The 20,512-nt window shown below is 44.4% G+C and overlaps 1 protein-coding gene, 8 non-coding genes and 1 pseudogene across 19 annotated transcripts in view; all 10 read right to left on the bottom strand.

Annotated features, from left to right (window-relative positions):
* The window catches only part of LOC127944872 (uncharacterized), a 352,827-nt gene extending 346,389 nt beyond the window's left edge, over positions 1-6,438 (bottom strand). For 3 of the 11 annotated variants that reach the window (XM_052541263.1, XM_052541261.1, XM_052541262.1), the window contains exons 1-2: positions 6,209-6,438; positions 4,511-4,642 (exon numbers count right to left, since the gene is read on the bottom strand). In XM_052541263.1, the coding sequence (XP_052397223.1) occupies positions 4,511-4,632 (122 nt within the window). In that variant the 5' untranslated portion in view covers positions 4,633-4,642; positions 6,209-6,438. The other 8 variants (XM_052541232.1, XM_052541222.1, XR_008150468.1 and 5 more) reach the window with 7 other exon arrangements.
* Positions 161-324, bottom strand: LOC127945374 (U1 spliceosomal RNA). The gene has a single exon (XR_008150709.1). It is a non-coding gene; the product is annotated as a U1 spliceosomal RNA (small nuclear RNA).
* LOC127945598 (uncharacterized) lies at positions 699-874 on the bottom strand (annotated as a pseudogene).
* A 1,970-nt stretch (positions 6,439-8,408) lies between the features above and the next one.
* On the bottom strand, positions 8,409-8,599 carry LOC127945497 (U2 spliceosomal RNA). Its single transcript, XR_008150828.1, has one exon. It is a non-coding gene; the product is annotated as a U2 spliceosomal RNA (small nuclear RNA).
* A 2,487-nt stretch (positions 8,600-11,086) lies between these two features.
* On the bottom strand, positions 11,087-11,250 carry LOC127945375 (U1 spliceosomal RNA). The gene has a single exon (XR_008150710.1). It is a non-coding gene; the product is annotated as a U1 spliceosomal RNA (small nuclear RNA).
* A 374-nt stretch (positions 11,251-11,624) lies between these two features.
* Positions 11,625-11,815, bottom strand: LOC127945498 (U2 spliceosomal RNA). The gene has a single exon (XR_008150829.1). It is a non-coding gene; the product is annotated as a U2 spliceosomal RNA (small nuclear RNA).
* A 2,037-nt stretch (positions 11,816-13,852) lies between these two features.
* On the bottom strand, positions 13,853-14,043 carry LOC127945499 (U2 spliceosomal RNA). The gene has a single exon (XR_008150830.1). It is a non-coding gene; the product is annotated as a U2 spliceosomal RNA (small nuclear RNA).
* Positions 14,044-16,080: 2,037 nt separating this feature from the next.
* On the bottom strand, positions 16,081-16,271 carry LOC127945500 (U2 spliceosomal RNA). The gene has a single exon (XR_008150831.1). It is a non-coding gene; the product is annotated as a U2 spliceosomal RNA (small nuclear RNA).
* Positions 16,272-18,758: 2,487 nt separating this feature from the next.
* Positions 18,759-18,922, bottom strand: LOC127945257 (U1 spliceosomal RNA). The gene has a single exon (XR_008150601.1). It is a non-coding gene; the product is annotated as a U1 spliceosomal RNA (small nuclear RNA).
* Positions 18,923-19,296: 374 nt separating this feature from the next.
* Positions 19,297-19,487, bottom strand: LOC127945501 (U2 spliceosomal RNA). Its single transcript, XR_008150832.1, has one exon. It is a non-coding gene; the product is annotated as a U2 spliceosomal RNA (small nuclear RNA).
* Between the last annotated feature and the right edge of the window lie 1,025 nt (positions 19,488-20,512).

The raw sequence follows: 20,512 nt of genomic DNA on the forward strand, positions 1-20,512 counted from the left end.
GAACTAAACTACCCACCAGGGTCCGATTTTTCAAGAGCGCAAGTGACTTTGTTTCACAGGCGCACAACACATATCTCGCATGTGACAGAACTCCCCATTCTGAAAGGAAAATAAATAAAAAACTGTAAAAACCTCTTCTGCTTTGTTTCACCAACAATTTCAGGGGAGAGCGCGAACGCAGTCCCCAACTACCATAAATTATGCAGTCGAGATTCCCGCATTTGGGGAATTCGCAGGGGTCAGCATGGCCGGAGTGCAATGGACAAGCCTCGCCCTGGGTGAACCGCCTTCTTGATCATGGTGTCTCCCCTGCCAGGTAAGTATGAAGGCCCAGGCGGTCAGCCAGAGGTCTGATTTGCATCTCTACCATCCTCACCAACGGTTAGCCCTCCGCCCCCCCTCCGGGAAAGGAAGGACGGGTGCCTTCCGTTACTGGCCTGGAAACTGCCAAGCTCATGGGCCGGTGCTTCCCAACGCCAGTTTTAGATGACTCTCTTTAAACAAACACACCTGATTCGATGCGTCACCTCGTCTGTGAAAGACTTCAAGACCTCAGGTGGGTGCATCGTTAGTGGAAGAGTCCAAGACCCCAGGTGGACACATCAGGAAAAAAGTTTGCAATAAACCACAGCATCTGCAATGGCAGCTCTCATTCCTTGTTCTGCTATTCGACACAATAAATGGCAATCCCCAAAAAGGGAAAGCACACCGTTCCTGGAGACACTGCAATACCAGGCCGATGCATGGAGTGGACGGAGCAAGCCCCGGCTCCAGCTCCGTGATCTAAAAATCCATTTAATATGTAGTCCCCGGATGGGGGACGTATCAGATATTAAACTGATAAGAACAGATTTTTTTCTTTCGAAAAAGTTTTATTGTCACCATTTACATTTTTTTCCATTTGCATTTTTTCTTTTTCACACAACATTTTCTTTTTAATCACACATTAAAACAAGCAATATAATATATAATAAATACACATGGTAAAATGAAATAAACAATCATTTTTAAAAAGCATTTGATTAAAACCACAGTGTTTTGCTTGTTTTTAAAAGTCCATTATTGAGGTGTGTTTAAAAGGTGCGGTCAGTTCCAAAGTAAAACACAAATTTTAAAAAAAGCAAACAAGCCTCGTATATATGTTAATAAAACCTCTTTCATAATAAAACAATAAAAAAACACCAATTAAAAATCATCTGTTGTGCAAGACCGGGGGTGAGTCCTTATCAAGTGGGTCATCACCCCACTCTCCAGAACAGGGACATGAGATGCTACTTTATGGACTCAGCGGAGATCCCCTCTCCTCCGGCCCGCTGGCCCGCTGTTCCCGTAGCCAGAGTGGTGAGGGTGCATCTACGGGCGGCCAGGGTCGGTGCCTGCCGGGACCCTCTCCGTGCGACCCCGGCCCCCCCGTCCGAATATCGTCGTCCGGTACCCCTGCAGCATTGATGTTACCTTTAGCTCGCATGCATGGAGGGTTACCGTAACGCGCTTCCCCACCAGCAGGTTTCTGGTGGCCCAGATGGCATCCTTGATGACGTTGAGGGTGAGCCAGAGCGAGGTAAATTTCTGTGCCGTCAAGTCCTTCAAGCCCCGGCCCACCCCAAGGATGGTGAGCTGGTACCCGAACTGGGCCCCACCCGCTGGTAGGCACGGGAAATACAGGGGGCCGGTCTTGGCCCACAGGTCCCGCGCAGTGCTGCACTCCCAGAGCAGGTGGTGGACGGTCTCCGGAGAATTGCAGCCGGACCGCGGGCAGATGGGGTTTTTGGCCATGCCTCTGGAGTGCATAACCGCCCTGACCGGGAGGATCTCATGAGCCACCATCCACGATAAGTCCTTGTGCCTGTTCTGGAGAGCGGGGTGAGCCGCGTTCCGCCAAACCTGTTTGGCCTCACTTGGTGTGAGGCCCGGAACTGGACTCACCGGTTCCCGGTCCTGCACAACAGAGATGAGAGACTTGTGTTGAGTTAAAATGGTGACATCTTCACTCTCTAAAAGGTATTTCTTTAAAAACTTTTTTATAAAACTGTACTCTTTGGGCAAGTTAAAAGACACTGGGGTTTTCAAGTCCACTGGTAAAATTTTCAGTGTTCGTAGGTAAGACCCCATCCAAAATCGCGCCATTGCAGCCGTCTTGTTTTCTTTGGATGGGGTCGTGGCATAACTAATGTGCAGGGCGGTGAAGCGGCTGCCTAAAAACAGGTGGGGGTCTGGGAGGCCTTTTCCACCGTTCTCCGGCCTTTTCTTGATGGTCTCCCTCTTCAGGCGCTCCCACTTGGACCCCCACAGGAAGTAAAACACCGCCCTCTCCAGTTTCCCCAGGAACCACCGAGGGGGGCTAAAAACAGAACAGACAAGTAAAATCAGAGGTAAAATCACAGATTTAAAAATTAAAACCTTGCCTTCCATCGTCATCTGTCTTAGTCCCCAAAACCCCAGTCTTTTCCTAACTTTCCCTAACAAGTCAGTCCAGTTTTCCCGTCCACCCCCGTCTTTATCAAATTTAACGCCTAAAATCTTAAAATCGTTGTCTTTAAAAACCAAATCAAGTCCTCCTGTGTCCACGTCTCCCCACGGCCCGAAGAGCTGGGCCTCGGACTTGTTTCTATTGAGTTTGGCGCCCGAGGCCCGACCGTACCAGTCAGTCAAGTCCAGTGCTCTTCGTATTGATAAAACGTCTGTGGCTAAAAGAGTTACGTCGTCCATATATAAAACACAGGTCGCCGTCAGTCCCCCCGTCCCAGGAACGTCCAGTCCTTTGATCCATTTGTCCCTTCTCAAGATCTGTGCCAGTGGCTCGATGCAAGCCACATACAGAAGAGGAGATAAAGGACATCCCTGACGGACACCACTGTGTATGTTCACAGCTTTGGAAAGATGCCCATTTATTAGAATTTTGCTGACTATTCCCTTGTACAGCAGACCCACCCAGGCTATAAACCTCTTTGGAAACCCCATTTTCTCCAGAACCTGGAAGAGGTACTGGTGCGAGACTCGATCAAATGCTTTTTCAAAATCTAAATTTAGGACTACTAGCCGAATATTTCTGTCTCTCGCGTAACAGATGGCGTCTCTAATCAGCACTAGGTTGTCTGTTATCTTTCTTCCGGGCACAGAACAAGCTTGATCCGGGTGAATCACGTCCTCTAAAACAGTTGACATGCGTGTTGCTAAAACTTTGCTAAAAAGTTTATAATCGAAATTTAAAAGTGTTATGGGTCTCCAGTTTTTTAAGTCAGTCCGGTCACCTTTTTTGTGAAGTAAAGAAACTATCCCTATTCTAAAACTGTCTGGAAGTCTGTCGAGGGTCTCAAACTCTTTAAAAACTGTCAAAAGCTCTTGTCCTAAAATGTCCCAAAATGTTAGATAAAACTCCAGGGGAAGTCCATCCACTCCTGGGGACTTCCCCTTTTTAAAACCTCCAAGAGCTTTTTGGGTTTCTAAAATGTTCAAATCTTGGGCTAAAATCTCATTTTGACAGTCGACCCTTTTCTCAACAAAATTTAAAACTTCTTTTACGGTGTCTGAGTGTACCTTTTTAAAACTATATAAAGCCCCATAAAATTTTTCCACATCCTCTAAAATCTCTTTTGTTGTGTTAACCTCCCTATCCCCTGTTTTAACCCTGGTTAACCCCCCACCCCTTGTTATTATTTTCTTAAAAAAATATCTGGTACACTTTTCCCCTTCTTCAATTTCTCTCTCTTTGCTTCTTAAAAGGACCCCTTTACTTTCTATATTGGCTAAAACTGACATTTCCTTTTTTACATCCTGGATTTCATTGTTAAAATCAAAACCATTATTTAAAAGATTAAAATACCTTTGTAGTCTTTTTTGCAACCCCAACATGCATTTCTTTTCCCTTCTCTTCTTTTCTTTCCCTATCTTTCTAAAAAACTGTCTCGTCCGGTCCTTTACCATCTCCCACCACTGTGCACGTGTATCATAAAAGTCTTGGAGGGTCTGCCATTGGCTGAACTGTTCCCTATATTCTAAAATTACATTCTTGTCTTCCAACAGGGAACAGTTCAGCTTCCACAGCCCTCCCCCTACCGTCACACCCATGGGCAGTGAAAGGGTGCAAGACAGCATCATGTGATCAGAGAAAAAAAGGGGGGTTAATGTAGCATCGGTTGGCGGGCAGTCCCTTGTAAACACGTAGTCGATTCGAGAGGCTTTGGTACCATCACCACTGAACCAGGTGAAGCCCTCCTCTCTTTGATGCAAAATTTTAAAACAGTCGACTAAATTAAAATCTCTGACTAAACCCTGCAATAAAACCGACGTTTTGTCCACTCTAAAATCCTCCCCTACCCTTTTCCTGTCTGTTTTAGATAAAACACAATTAAAATCCCCTGCTACCATTAGGGGAGCCCTACCTAGCATGTGGGGTTGCAAGTCTTCTAAAAGCTCATATCTTTCGTTCTTTTCCGTAAAACCATATACATTAAGAACATTAAAATCCCTGTCTAAAAAGGTCAGATTTACTAAAAGTGCCCGGCCTTGCCTCACCACAGTGCTGCCCTTCACCAAGATGTTAGGATTATTAATTAAAACCGCAACTCCGTCGTTTTTGTTAAAATTTGATCCGCTCCATATGGAGGCTCCTGCGGACCATAGCTCTTCCATTTTTGTGTACCTAGTTAAAAAGGGCAGAGAACACTCTTGTAATAAAAACAAATCTGACTTAAAAGATTTTAAAAAGGACAAAATACTCTGTGCTCTAATGGTGGACCTCACACTTCTGACATTGATAGTAGAGATGGTGAGGGCCATGAGCAGTAGGGTTAAAAAGGTATGAGGCATTTAAAACAGAAGACAAGAAAAAGACTACAAAAATATGATTAAAATCATGTTACATCTTGTAGCATTTGTCTTTCCTTTTCCCCAGATGAGCTGAGGTCTGGAGGGCAAATGCCTGTCGCTTCAGAGGCCACAGAGGGAACCTCTTGTGGCTCCTTTGGCGATGATGCTGTTAGCTTAATGTGCAAAAAGGAAACCTCATTTGGGGACTCTAGGGGCCACATGCGCTCCAGATCTACCGAATCGGAACTATCGAGCTTATATGCTGCCCTAGATTTTTTCTCCTCCATTACAATCAGAGGAGACCCCGCAGGTCTTTTTTGCACCTGAGCATTAGGGAGTGAACACTCTGTCTCACTCCCGGTGGATTCTTCCACCCCATCCGAAACTGTTACCAGTGATTCTTCCTCACTTTCCTTTCCTTCCATTACCATTTCCTGTTCCGTTGCCTCCGCCCCTGTGGCCGCCCCACTTCCTCCTTCCTGCCCAATCCCTGAGGCCGGCTGGGAATTTGAAATTCCCGCCAAAACCTCAGGGACCGCCTCCTCTCTCCTTTGTTCCTTCGTTTGTTGCCCATGTGGGGCGGCCATTTTTAGCTTGTTGGCAAAACTTTTAGGGCAGTCTCTGTAGAGATGGTTTGTTTCTCCACAAAGATTGCACCGTCTGCCATTGGTACAGTCATCAAAACTGTGACCAATTTCTCTACACTTCCCACAGATTAACTCTTGGCATGCTTCAGATAAATGACCAAACCTTCCACACTTTCTGCAGAGTTTGGGCATTCCTTGATAATGTATGTAGCCTCTGTTCTCTCCGAGCACAATCATGGAAGGCAGATGCTTCAGGCCCTGGTAGCCCCCAGCGTCTTCCCATTGTTTAATGGGAATTCGCCAGGAGCATGTCCAAATGCCATCTTCATCTAACACTTTGACAGGCTGGCCTCGAACAGTGCAAAATCTACCCAACCAAACACAAATATCATCTCCAGTCACGGTTTCATTGAACATCCTGACAATCACAGTTTTAAGTGTGTTATCAGAAAGTTTCTCAACAGTGAACATGGAAAACTGGGCTTTAACTGATTCAAACCTTTGCCAAAAGTCACTAAGTAGGGAAGCGGTTTTAAAACTAACATCAAATCCTTTGTTCAAGGGCAGAGTCATCAAACAATTCAGGTCGTCACATTTAAAAGCTAAGGTCTTTTGGATCAGCTTCCTGGAAAAGTCCATACGGGACATTCCCAGGAGCTTCCCCTCACCCTGCCTGAATAAAAAACGCACGCTGTGGTGCCTCCGCACGCCGGCACGGGCAGCCGACATGATAGAGGCACCAACAGCCTAAAAACTTAAAACAACAATAAATACAACAATAAATAACAAAATAAATAATTAAAAGACCTTACCTTAAAACTTGTTGGAGCCCGAAGCAGCAGAGTTCAATATACCTCCCGAAGTTGTGTGACTCAAGATATGAAGGGATCTCGAGTCAGGAAACCTCCAAGAGGCGATCGCAGTCTCAACCGTCCGACAAGATACTTGATCTTAGCCAAAAGGCCGAGAAGCGATGCTGCTAAGACGCAGCAGGGAGGAAGCCGGACACGGCGATGCCCATCTCGGCTTTGGTAAGTTTTGGGAGACCTAAAAACGCTGGGGGATGGTACCCTGATAGCACACATACATCTAGGAGACGTCTATTTGACATATGAATTTACATCTGCAAGATGTAGTTTTAAGGCTGTTTGCTCATCTGCAATACGTCTATTGGACGTCTCCTTTTAGCAGTGTTTGGAAGGTTACTTTGGAAATGTAATAGGTTACAGATTACAAGTTACCCTGTTTAAAATGTTATAGTAGTATAACTTTTTCAATTACTTTATTAAAGTAATGTAACTAATTACTTTTGAGTACTTTTAGATTACTTTTCTAAATTTGTGAAAATGAAATAATAATAAATAAAAACATATACATCAACTCAAATACAGTTATCTAATAAGCATGTGTCATTCCTGTATAATAAACTCCTGAAACATTGGTGTTTTTTTAAACTGCTGTCTCTTTGTATATGATATGATAGGTAAAATGCATGACGTGACACAGAGCAGTTCTAGAAATGATGTTTATGTGCTCATGTACTCCTATATTGAGGCGGCAGAGGCTGACAACACTGCAAGCTTCAGTAGGCCTATTTGTATTAAATGAAACTGCATGTTTTTGCCATTAATTTACAGGAAGGGCGGACTGGGAAAAACAAAAAATTCTGTTAAAATTCTGGAAATTATTAGGGCGTATGTCTCAGAACAGTCAGTGCAATTTGGGAAAGAAATCAGTGAAATCTGTATGTGGATGTGTGTAAATATTCAAATGTAATTGCCTTTGTAATCGTTAAAAATTTCATAAGTAACTTTAATTTAATTACTAATTTTTTCTTCGTAACTGTAACTAATTACAGTTACATTCATTTTGTAATTAAATTACGTAATGCTGTTACATGTAACTAGTTACTCCCCAACACTGCCTTTTAGATGTCAGATAGATGTCAATTAGATGTCTTTTAGATGTTTATGATTTAGAAGGTATATAAAACTGACATCTGAAAGGCGTATGTCAGACGTTTGTAGATGGCAGATGCTTTCCAGATCAACATTTCTTTAACAGACATCTTGCAGACGTAAGTGTGCTATCTGGGTAGTACCCTCCCCTGTCTACAACGTCACCGGGCCTCGTCCCGATCGGCCTGACGGAAAGTACGGCATGGCTCGTAACTCCCAAACGGTTGGTCGCAGAGCCACGTGCCTTATGTCACCGGAATCCTTGGCTCGAGCCGAACGAGACGCAGGTCTCAGATTGGCCCGTCGCTCTGACGAAATTTTCGGGTATTTTGGATTTTGTCGAAAACCTTCTTTTGCAACCTGGCGCCAGGTATTTGGCCCAGTCCCACCCAAATCAGCACAGAAAGCTTCTCTGGAGTCTGAGTGTCAATAATCATCCAAAAATAGAGGAAATTTCCATTCACCTTGGCGAGGGGACCTCAAAACGTGCTAAGGTGGCGTGTCCGAGGTGGCTCGAATGGCTATAACTCCAGGAAGGAGTGAGATCCCTTCACCCAAATCGGCACACCTGTGCAGGGGCTCAGTCCGAGGCCAGGTGAAAAGGGACGCGGCGACAGGCCACTAGGTGGCGCCGTAAGCTGAAAAATAGGGAAAATGTAATGTAAATGGACAATCAAACAAAGATGAAAACACCTGCAACACTGCGGGATGGTAGTACCCTCCCCTGTCTGCAACGTCACCGGGCCTTGTCCCGATCGGCCTGACGGTGGAACTGCAGCGACGGAAAGTACGGCATCGCTCGTAACTCCCAAACGGTTGGTCGCAGAGCCACGTGCCTTATGTCACCGGAATCCTTGGCTCGAGCCGAACGAGACGCAGGTCTCAGATTGGCCCGTCGCTCTGACGAAATTTTCGGGTGCATCGTTAGTGGAAGAGTCCAAGACCCCAGGTGGACACATCAGGAAAAAAGTTTGCAATAAACCACAGCATCTGCAATGGCAGCTCTCATTCCTTGTTCTGCTATTCGACACAATAAATGGCAATCCCCAAAAAGGGAAAGCACACCGTTCCTGGAGACACTGCAATACCAGGCCGATGCATGGAGTGGACGGAGCAAGCCCCGGCTCCAGCTCCGTGATCTAAAAATCCATTTAATATGTAGTCCCCGGATGGGGGACGTATCAGATATTAAACTGATAAGAACAGATACTACACTTGATCTTAGCCAAAAGGCCGAGAAGCGATGCTGCTAAGACGCAGCAGGGAGGAAGCCGGACACGGCGATGCCCATCTCGGCTTTGGTAAGTTTTGGGAGACCTAAAAACGCTGGGGGATGGTACCCTGATAGCACACATACATCTAGGAGACGTCTATTTGACATATGAATTTACATCTGCAAGATGTAGTTTTAAGGCTGTTTGCTCATCTGCAATACGTCTATTGGACGTCTCCTTTTAGCAGTGTTTGGAAGGTTACTTTGGAAATGTAATAGGTTACAGATTACAAGTTACCCTGTTTAAAATGTTATAGTAGTATAACTTTTTCAATTACTTTATTAAAGTAATGTAACTAATTACTTTTGAGTACTTTTAGATTACTTTTCTAAATTTGTGAAAATGAAATAATAATAAATAAAAACATATACATCAACTCAAATACAGTTATCTAATAAGCATGTGTCATTCCTGTATAATAAACTCCTGAAACATTGGGGTTTTTTTAAACTGCTGTCTCTTTGTATATGATATGATAGGTAAAATGCATGACGTGACACAGAGCAGTTCTAGAAATGATGTTTATGTGCTCATGTACTCCTATATTGAGGCGGCAGAGGCTGACAACACTGCAAGCTTCAGTAGGCCTATTTGTATTAAATGAAACTGCATGTTTTTGCCATTAATTTACAGGAAGGGCGGACTGGGAAAAACAAAAAATTCTGTTAAAATTCTGGAAATTATTAGGGCGTATGTCTCAGAACAGTCAGTGCAATTTGGGAAAGAAATCAGTGAAATCTGTATGTGGATGTGTGTAAATATTCAAATGTAATTGCCTTTGTAATCGTTAAAAATTTCATAAGTAACTTTAATTTAATTACTAATTTTTTCTTCGTAACTGTAACTAATTACAGTTACATTCATTTTGTAATTAAATTACGTAATGCTGTTACATGTAACTAGTTACTCCCCAACACTGCCTTTTAGATGTCAGATAGATGTCAATTAGATGTCTTTTAGATGTTTATGATTTAGAAGGTATATAAAACTGACATCTGAAAGGCGTATGTCAGACGTTTGTAGATGGCAGATGCTTTCCAGATCAACATTTCTTTAACAGACATCTTGCAGACGTAAGTGTGCTATCTGGGTAGTACCCTCCCCTGTCTACAACGTCACCGGGCCTCGTCCCGATCGGCCTGACGGAAAGTACGGCATGGCTCGTAACTCCCAAACGGTTGGTCGCAGAGCCACGTGCCTTATGTCACCGGAATCCTTGGCTCGAGCCGAACGAGACGCAGGTCTCAGATTGGCCCGTCGCTCTGACGAAATTTTCGGGTATTTTGGATTTTGTCGAAAACCTTCTTTTGCAACCTGGCGCCAGGTATTTGGCCCAGTCCCACCCAAATCAGCACAGAAAGCTTCTCTGGAGTCTGAGTGTCAATAATCATCCAAAAATAGAGGAAATTTCCATTCACCTTGGCGAGGGGACCTCAAAACGTGCTAAGGTGGCGTGTCCGAGGTGGCTCGAATGGCTATAACTCCAGGAAGGAGTGAGATCCCTTCACCCAAATCGGCACACCTGTGCAGGGGCTCAGTCCGAGGCCAGGTGAAAAGGGACGCGGCGACAGGCCACTAGGTGGCGCCGTAAGCTGAAAAATAGGGAAAATGTAATGTAAATGGACAATCAAACAAAGATGAAAACACCTGCAACACTGCGGGATGGTAGTACCCTCCCCTGTCTGCAACGTCACCGGGCCTTGTCCCGATCGGCCTGACGGTGGAACTGCAGCGACGGAAAGTACGGCATGGCTCGTAACTCCCAAACGGTTGGTCGCAGAGCCACGTGCCTTATGTCACCGGAATCCTTGGCTCGAGCCGAACGAGACGCAGGTCTCAGATTGGCCCGTCGCTCTGACGAAATTTTCGGGTATTTTGGATTTTGTCGAAAACCTTCTTTTGCAACCTGGCGCCAGGTATTTGGCCCAGTCCCACCCAAATCAGCACAGAAAGCTTCTCTGGAGTCTGACTGTCAATAATCATCCAAAAAAATAGGAAATTTCCATTCACCTTGGCGAGGGGACCTCAAAGCGTGCTAAGGTGGCGTGTCCGAGGTGGCTCGAATGGCTATAACTCCAGGAAGGAGTGAGATCCCTTCACCCAAATCGGCACACCTGTGCAGGGGCTCAGTCCGAGGCCAGGTGAAAAAGGGCGCGGCGACAGGCCACTAGGTGTCGCTGTAAGCGACAACAAAATTAATACGAATCGAAAAAAAGGACAACCAAACAACATGGAGACAGTTACAGCTAGGCTGCAGTCAGTCCAATCTACTTTCAAAGTAAGGTCTGCGCTATGTTCGAACTAAACTACCCACCAGGGTCCGATTTTTCAAGAGCGCAAGTGACTTTGTTTCACAGGCGCACAACACATATCTCGCATGTGACAGAACTCCCCATTCTGAAAGGAAAATAAATAAAAAACTGTAAAAACCTCTTCTGCTTTGTTTCACCAACAATTTCAGGGGAGAGCGCGAACGCAGTCCCCAACTACCATAAATTATGCAGTCGAGATTCCCGCATTTGGGGAATTCGCAGGGGTCAGCATGGCCGGAGTGCAATGGACAAGCCTCGCCCTGGGTGAACCGCCTTCTTGATCATGGTGTCTCCCCTGCCAGGTAAGTATGAAGGCCCAGGCGGTCAGCCAGAGGTCTGATTTGCATCTCTACCATCCTCACCAACGGTTAGCCCTCCGCCCCCCCTCCGGGAAAGGAAGGACGGGTGCCTTCCGTTACTGGCCTGGAAACTGCCAAGCTCATGGGCCGGTGCTTCCCAACGCCAGTTTTAGATGACTCTCTTTAAACAAACACACCTGATTCGATGCGTCACCTCGTCTGTGAAAGACTTCAAGACCTCAGGTGGGTGCATCGTTAGTGGAAGAGTCCAAGACCCCAGGTGGACACATCAGGAAAAAAGTTTGCAATAAACCACAGCATCTGCAATGGCAGCTCTCATTCCTTGTTCTGCTATTCGACACAATAAATGGCAATCCCCAAAAAGGGAAAGCACACCGTTCCTGGAGACACTGCAATACCAGGCCGATGCATGGAGTGGACGGAGCAAGCCCCGGCTCCAGCTCCGTGATCTAAAAATCCATTTAATATGTAGTCCCCGGATGGGGGACGTATCAGATATTAAACTGATAAGAACAGATACTACACTTGATCTTAGCCAAAAGGCCGAGAAGCGATGCTGCTAAGACGCAGCAGGGAGGAAGCCGGACACGGCGATGCCCATCTCGGCTTTGGTAAGTTTTGGGAGACCTAAAAACGCTGGGGGATGGTACCCTGATAGCACACATACATCTAGGAGACGTCTATTTGACATATGAATTTACATCTGCAAGATGTAGTTTTAAGGCTGTTTGCTCATCTGCAATACGTCTATTGGACGTCTCCTTTTAGCAGTGTTTGGAAGGTTACTTTGGAAATGTAATAGGTTACAGATTACAAGTTACCCTGTTTAAAATGTTATAGTAGTATAACTTTTTCAATTACTTTATTAAAGTAATGTAACTAATTACTTTTGAGTACTTTTAGATTACTTTTCTAAATTTGTGAAAATGAAATAATAATAAATAAAAACATATACATCAACTCAAATACAGTTATCTAATAAGCATGTGTCATTCCTGTATAATAAACTCCTGAAACATTGGTGTTTTTTTAAACTGCTGTCTCTTTGTATATGATATGATAGGTAAAATGCATGACGTGACACAGAGCAGTTCTAGAAATGATGTTTATGTGCTCATGTACTCCTATATTGAGGCGGCAGAGGCTGACAACACTGCAAGCTTCAGTAGGCCTATTTGTATTAAATGAAACTGCATGTTTTTGCCATTAATTTACAGGAAGGGCGGACTGGGAAAAACAAAAAATTCTGTTAAAATTCTGGAAATTATTAGGGCGTATGTCTCAGAACAGTCAGTGCAATTTGGGAAAGAAATCAGTGAAATCTGTATGTGGATGTGTGTAAATATTCAAATGTAATTGCCTTTGTAATCGTTAAAAATTTCATAAGTAACTTTAATTTAATTACTAATTTTTTCTTCGTAACTGTAACTAATTACAGTTACATTCATTTTGTAATTAAATTACGTAATGCTGTTACATGTAACTAGTTACTCCCCAACACTGCCTTTTAGATGTCAGATAGATGTCAATTAGATGTCTTTTAGATGTTTATGATTTAGAAGGTATATAAAACTGACATCTGAAAGGCGTATGTCAGACGTTTGTAGATGGCAGATGCTTTCCAGATCAACATTTCTTTAACAGACATCTTGCAGACGTAAGTGTGCTATCTGGGTAGTACCCTCCCCTGTCTACAACGTCACCGGGCCTCGTCCCGATCGGCCTGACGGAAAGTACGGCATGGCTCGTAACTCCCAAACGGTTGGTCGCAGAGCCACGTGCCTTATGTCACCGGAATCCTTGGCTCGAGCCGAACGAGACGCAGGTCTCAGATTGGCCCGTCGCTCTGACGAAATTTTCGGGTATTTTGGATTTTGTCGAAAACCTTCTTTTGCAACCTGGCGCCAGGTATTTGGCCCAGTCCCACCCAAATCAGCACAGAAAGCTTCTCTGGAGTCTGAGTGTCAATAATCATCCAAAAATAGAGGAAATTTCCATTCACCTTGGCGAGGGGACCTCAAAACGTGCTAAGGTGGCGTGTCCGAGGTGGCTCGAATGGCTATAACTCCAGGAAGGAGTGAGATCCCTTCACCCAAATCGGCACACCTGTGCAGGGGCTCAGTCCGAGGCCAGGTGAAAAGGGACGCGGCGACAGGCCACTAGGTGGCGCCGTAAGCTGAAAAATAGGGAAAATGTAATGTAAATGGACAATCAAACAAAGATGAAAACACCTGCAACACTGCGGGATGGTAGTACCCTCCCCTGTCTGCAACGTCACCGGGCCTTGTCCCGATCGGCCTGACGGTGGAACTGCAGCGACGGAAAGTACGGCATCGCTCGTAACTCCCAAACGGTTGGTCGCAGAGCCACGTGCCTTATGTCACCGGAATCCTTGGCTCGAGCCGAACGAGACGCAGGTCTCAGATTGGCCCGTCGCTCTGACGAAATTTTCGGGTGCATCGTTAGTGGAAGAGTCCAAGACCCCAGGTGGACACATCAGGAAAAAAGTTTGCAATAAACCACAGCATCTGCAATGGCAGCTCTCATTCCTTGTTCTGCTATTCGACACAATAAATGGCAATCCCCAAAAAGGGAAAGCACACCGTTCCTGGAGACACTGCAATACCAGGCCGATGCATGGAGTGGACGGAGCAAGCCCCGGCTCCAGCTCCGTGATCTAAAAATCCATTTAATATGTAGTCCCCGGATGGGGGACGTATCAGATATTAAACTGATAAGAACAGATACTACACTTGATCTTAGCCAAAAGGCCGAGAAGCGATGCTGCTAAGACGCAGCAGGGAGGAAGCCGGACACGGCGATGCCCATCTCGGCTTTGGTAAGTTTTGGGAGACCTAAAAACGCTGGGGGATGGTACCCTGATAGCACACATACATCTAGGAGATGTCTATTTGACATATGAATTTACATCTGCAAGATGTAGTTTTAAGGCTGTTTGCTCATCTGCAATACGTCTATTGGACGTCTCCTTTTAGCAGTGTTTGGAAGGTTACTTTGGAAATGTAATAGGTTACAGATTACAAGTTACCCTGTTTAAAATGTTATAGTAGTATAACTTTTTCAATTACTTTATTAAAGTAATGTAACTAATTACTTTTGAGTACTTTTAGATTACTTTTCTAAATTTGTGAAAATGAAATAATAATAAATAAAAACATATACATCAACTCAAATACAGTTATCTAATAAGCATGTGTCATTCCTGTATAATAAACTCCTGAAACATTGGTGTTTTTTTAAACTGCTGTCTCTTTGTATATGATATGATAGGTAAAATGCATGACGTGACACAGAGCAGTTCTAGAAATGATGTTTATGTGCTCATGTACTCCTATATTGAGGCGGCAGAGGCTGACAACACTGCAAGCTTCAGTAGGCCTATTTGTATTAAATGAAACTGCATGTTTTTGCCATTAATTTACAGGAAGGGCGGACTGGGAAAAACAAAAAATTCTGTTAAAATTCTGGAAATTATTAGGGCGTATGTCTCAGAACAGTCAGTGCAATTTGGGAAAGAAATCAGTGAAATCTGTATGTGGATGTGTGTAAATATTCAAATGTAATTGCCTTTGTAATCGTTAAAAATTTCATAAGTAACTTTAATTTAATTACTAATTTTTTCTTCGTAACTGTAACTAATTACAGTTACATTCATTTTGTAATTAAATTACGTAATGCTGTTACATGTAACTAGTTACTCCCCAACACTGCCTTTTAGATGTCAGATAGATGTCAATTAGATGTCTTTTAGATGTTTATGATTTAGAAGGTATATAAAACTGACATCTGAAAGGCGTATGTCAGACGTTTGTAGATGGCAGATGCTTTCCAGATCAACATTTCTTTAACAGACATCTTGCAGACGTAAGTGTGCTATCTGGGTAGTACCCTCCCCTGTCTACAACGTCACCGGGCCTCGTCCCGATCGGCCTGACGGAAAGTACGGCATGGCTCGTAACTCCCAAACGGTTGGTCGCAGAGCCACGTGCCTTATGTCACCGGAATCCTTGGCTCGAGCCGAACGAGACGCAGGTCTCAGATTGGCCCGTCGCTCTGACGAAATTTTCGGGTATTTTGGATTTTGTCGAAAACCTTCTTTTGCAACCTGGCGCCAGGTATTTGGCCCAGTCCCACCCAAATCAGCACAGAAAGCTTCTCTGGAGTCTGAGTGTCAATAATCATCCAAAAATAGAGGAAATTTCCATTCACCTTGGCGAGGGGACCTCAAAACGTGCTAAGGTGGCGTGTCCGAGGTGGCTCGAATGGCTATAACTCCAGGAAGGAGTGAGATCCCTTCACCCAAATCGGCACACCTGTGCAGGGGCTCAGTCCGAGGCCAGGTGAAAAGGGACGCGGCGACAGGCCACTAGGTGGCGCCGTAAGCTGAAAAATAGGGAAAATGTAATGTAAATGGACAATCAAACAAAGATGAAAACACCTGCAACACTGCGGGATGGTAGTACCCTCCCCTGTCTGCAACGTCACCGGGCCTTGTCCCGATCGGCCTGACGGTGGAACTGCAGCGACGGAAAGTACGGCATCGCTCGTAACTCCCAAACGGTTGGTCGCAGAGCCACGTGCCTTATGTCACCGGAATCCTTGGCTCGAGCCGAACGAGACGCAGGTCTCAGATTGGCCCGTCGCTCTGACGAAATTTTCGGGTGCATCGTTAGTGGAAGAGTCCAAGACCCCAGGTGGACACATCAGGAAAAAAGTTTGCAATAAACCACAGCATCTGCAATGGCAGCTCTCATTCCTTGTTCTGCTATTCGACACAATAAATGGCAATCCCCAAAAAGGGAAAGCACACCGTTCCTGGAGACACTGCAATACCAGGCCGATGCATGGAGTGGACGGAGCAAGCCCCGGCTCCAGCTCCGTGATCTAAAAATCCATTTAATATGTAGTCCCCGGATGGGGGACGTATCAGATATTAAACTGATAAGAACAGATACTACACTTGATCTTAGCCAAAAGGCCGAGAAGCGATGCTGCTAAGACGCAGCAGGGAGGAAGCCGGACACGGCGATGCCCATCTCGGCTTTGGTAAGTTTTGGGAGACCTAAAAACGCTGGGGGATGGTACCCTGATAGCACACATACATCTAGGAGATGTCTATTTGACATATGAATTTACATCTGCAAGATGTAGTTTTAAGGCTGTTTGCTCATCTGCAATACGTCTATTGGACGTCTCCTTTTAGCAGTGTTTGGAAGGTTACTTTGGAAATGTAATAGGTTACAGATTACAAGTTACCCTGTTTAAAATGTTATAGTAGTATAACTTTTTCAATTACTTTATTAAAGTAATGTAACTAATTACTTTTGAGTACTTTTAGATTACTTTTCTAAATTTGTGAAAATGAAATAATAATAAATAAAAACATATACATCAACTCAAATACAGTTATCTAATAAGCATGTGTCATTCCTGTATAATAAACTCCTGAAACATTGGTGTTTTTTTAAACTGCTGTCTCTTTGTATATGATATGATAGGTAAAATGCATGACGTGACACAGAGCAGTTCTAGAAATGATGTTTATGTGCTCATGTACTCCTATATTGAGGCGGCAGAGGCTGACAACACTGCAAGCTTCAGTAGGCCTATTTGTATTAAATGAAACTGCATGTTTTTGCCATTAATTTACAGGAAGGGCGGACTGGGAAAAACAAAAAATTCTGTTAAAATTCTGGAAATTATTAGGGCGTATGTCTCAGAACAGTCAGTGCAATTTGGGAAAGAAATCAGTGAAATCTGTATGTGGATGTGTGTAAATATTCAAATGTAATTGCCTTTGTAATCGTTAAAAATTTCATAAGTAACTTTAATTTAATTACTAATTTTTTCTTCGTAACTGTAACTAATTACAGTTACATTCATTTTGTAATTAAATTACGTAATGCTGTTACATGTAACTAGTTACTCCCCAACACTGCCTTTTAGATGTCAGATAGATGTCAATTAGATGTCTTTTAGATGTTTATGATTTAGAAGGTATATAAAACTGACATCTGAAAGGCGTATGTCAGACGTTTGTAGATGGCAGATGCTTTCCAGATCAACATTTCTTTAACAGACATCTTGCAGACGTAAGTGTGCTATCTGGGTAGTACCCTCCCCTGTCTACAACGTCACCGGGCCTCGTCCCGATCGGCCTGACGGAAAGTACGGCATGGCTCGTAACTCCCAAACGGTTGGTCGCAGAGCCACGTGCCTTATGTCACCGGAATCCTTGGCTCGAGCCGAACGAGACGCAGGTCTCAGATTGGCCCGTCGCTCTGACGAAATTTTCGGGTATTTTGGATTTTGTCGAAAACCTTCTTTTGCAACCTGGCGCCAGGTATTTGGCCCAGTCCCACCCAAATCAGCACAGAAAGCTTCTCTGGAGTCTGAGTGTCAATAATCATCCAAAAATAGAGGAAATTTCCATTCACCTTGGCGAGGGGACCTCAAAACGTGCTAAGGTGGCGTGTCCGAGGTGGCTCGAATGGCTATAACTCCAGGAAGGAGTGAGATCCCTTCACCCAAATCGGCACACCTGTGCAGGGGCTCAGTCCGAGGCCAGGTGAAAAGGGACGCGGCGACAGGCCACTAGGTGGCGCCGTAAGCTGAAAAATAGGGAAAATGTAATGTAAATGGACAATCAAACAAAGATGAAAACACCTGCAACACTGCGGGATGGTAGTACCCTCCCCTGTCTGCAACGTCACCGGGCCTTGTCCCGATCGGCCTGACGGTGGAACTGCAGCGACGGAAAGTACGGCATCGCTCGTAACTCCCAAACGGTTGGTCGCAGAGCCACGTGCCTTATGTCACCGGAATCCTTGGCTCGAGCCGAACGAGACGCAGGTCTCAGATTGGCCCGTCGCTCTGACGAAATTTTCGGGTATTTTGGATTTTGTCGAAAACCTTCTTTTGCAACCTGGCGCCAGGTATTTGGCCCAGTCCCACCCAAATCAGCACAGAAAGCTTCTCTGGAGTCTGACTGTCAATAATCATCCAAAAAAATAGGAAATTTCCATTCACCTTGGCGAGGGGACCTCAAAGCGTGCTAAGGTGGCGTGTCCGAGGTGGCTCGAATGGCTATAACTCCAGGAAGGAGTGAGATCCCTTCACCCAAATCGGCACACCTGTGCAGGGGCTCAGTCCGAGGCCAGGTGAAAAAGGGCGCGGCGACAGGCCACTAGGTGTCGCTGTAAGCGACAACAAAATTAATACGAATCGAAAAAAAGGACAACCAAACAACATGGAGACAGTTACAGCTAGGCTGCAGTCAGTCCAATCTACTTTCAAAGTAAGGTCTGCGCTATGTTCGAACTAAACTACCCACCAGGGTCCGATTTTTCAAGAGCGCAAGTGACTTTGTTTCACAGGCGCACAACACATATCTCGCATGTGACAGAACTCCCCATTCTGAAAGGAAAATAAATAAAAAACTGTAAAAACCTCTTCTGCTTTGTTTCACCAACAATTTCAGGGGAGAGCGCGAACGCAGTCCCCCACTACCATAAATTATGCAGTCGAGATTCCCGCATTTGGGGAATTCGCAGGGGTCAGCATGGCCGGAGTGCAATGGACAAGCCTCGCCCTGGGTGAACCGCCTTCTTGATCATGGTGTCTCCCCTGCCAGGTAAGTATGAAGGCCCAGGCGGTCAGCCAGAGGTCTGATTTGCATCTCTACCATCCTCACCAACGGTTAGCCCTCCGCCCCCCCTCCGGGAAAGGAAGGACGGGTGCCTTCCGTTACTGGCCTGGAAACTGCCAAGCTCATGGGCCGGTGCTTCCCAACGCCAGTTTTAGATGACTCTCTTTAAACAAACACACCTGATTCGATGCGTCACCTCGTCTGTGAAAGACTTCAAGACCTCAGGTGGGTGCATCGTTAGTGGAAGAGTCCAAGACCCCAGGTGGACACATCAGGAAAAAAGTTTGCAATAAACCACAGCATCTGCAATGGCAGCTCTCATTCCTTGTTCTGCTATTCGACACAATAAATGGCAATCCCCAAAAAGGGAAAGCACACCGTTCCTGGAGACACTGCAATACCAGGCCGATGCATGGAGTGGACGGAGCAAGCCCCGGCTCCAGCTCCGTGATCTAAAAATCCATTTAATATGTAGTCCCCGGATGGGGGACGTATCAGATATTAAACTGATAAGAACAGATACTACACTTGATCTTAGCCAAAAGGCCGAGAAGCGATGCTGCTAAGACGCAGCAGGGAGGAAGCCGGACACGGCGATGCCCATCTCGGCTTTGGTAAGTTTTGGGAGACCTAAAAACGCTGGGGGATGGTACCCTGATAGCACACATACATCTAGGAGACGTCTATTTGACATATGAATTTACATCTGCAAGATGTAGTTTTAAGGCTGTTTGCTCATCTGCAATACGTCTATTGGACGTCTCCTTTTAGCAGTGTTTGGAAGGTTACTTTGGAAATGTAATAGGTTACAGATTACAAGTTACCCTGTTTAAAATGTTATAGTAGTATAACTTTTTCAATTACTTTATTAAAGTAATGTAACTAATTACTTTTGAGTACTTTTAGATTACTTTTCTAAATTTGTGAAAATTAAATAATAATAAATAAAAACATATACATCAACTCAAATACAGTTATCTAATAAGCATGTGTCATTCCTGTATAATAAACTCCTGAAACATTGGTGTTTTTTTAAACTGCTGTCTCTTTGTATATGATATGATAGGTAAAATGCATGACGTGACACAGAGCAGTTCTAGAAATGATGTTTATGTGCTCATGTACTCCTATATTGAGGCGGCAGAGGCTGACAACACTGCAAGCTTCAGTAGGCCTATTTGTATTAAATGAAACTGCATGTTTTTGCCATTAATTTACAGGAAGGGCGGACTGGGAAAAACAAAAAATTCTGTTAAAATTCTGGAAATTATTAGGGTGTATGTCTCAGAACAGTCAGTGCAATTTGGGAAAGAAATCAGTGAAATCTGTATGTGGATGTGTGTAAATATTCAAATGTAATTGCCTTTGTAATCGTTAAAAATTTCATAAGTAACTTTAATTTAATTACTAATTTTTTCTTCGTAACTGTAACTAATTACAGTTACATTCATTTTGTAATTAAATTACGTAATGCTGTTACATGTAACTAGTTACTCCCCAACACTGCCTTTTAGATGTCAGATAGATGTCAATTAGATGTCTTTTAGATGTTTATGATTTAGAAGGTATATAAAACTGACATC

The sequence above is a fragment of the Carassius gibelio genome, chromosome A23, assembly GCF_023724105.1.
Source record: "Carassius gibelio isolate Cgi1373 ecotype wild population from Czech Republic chromosome A23, carGib1.2-hapl.c, whole genome shotgun sequence".
NCBI lineage: Eukaryota > Metazoa > Chordata > Actinopteri > Cypriniformes > Cyprinidae > Carassius > Carassius gibelio.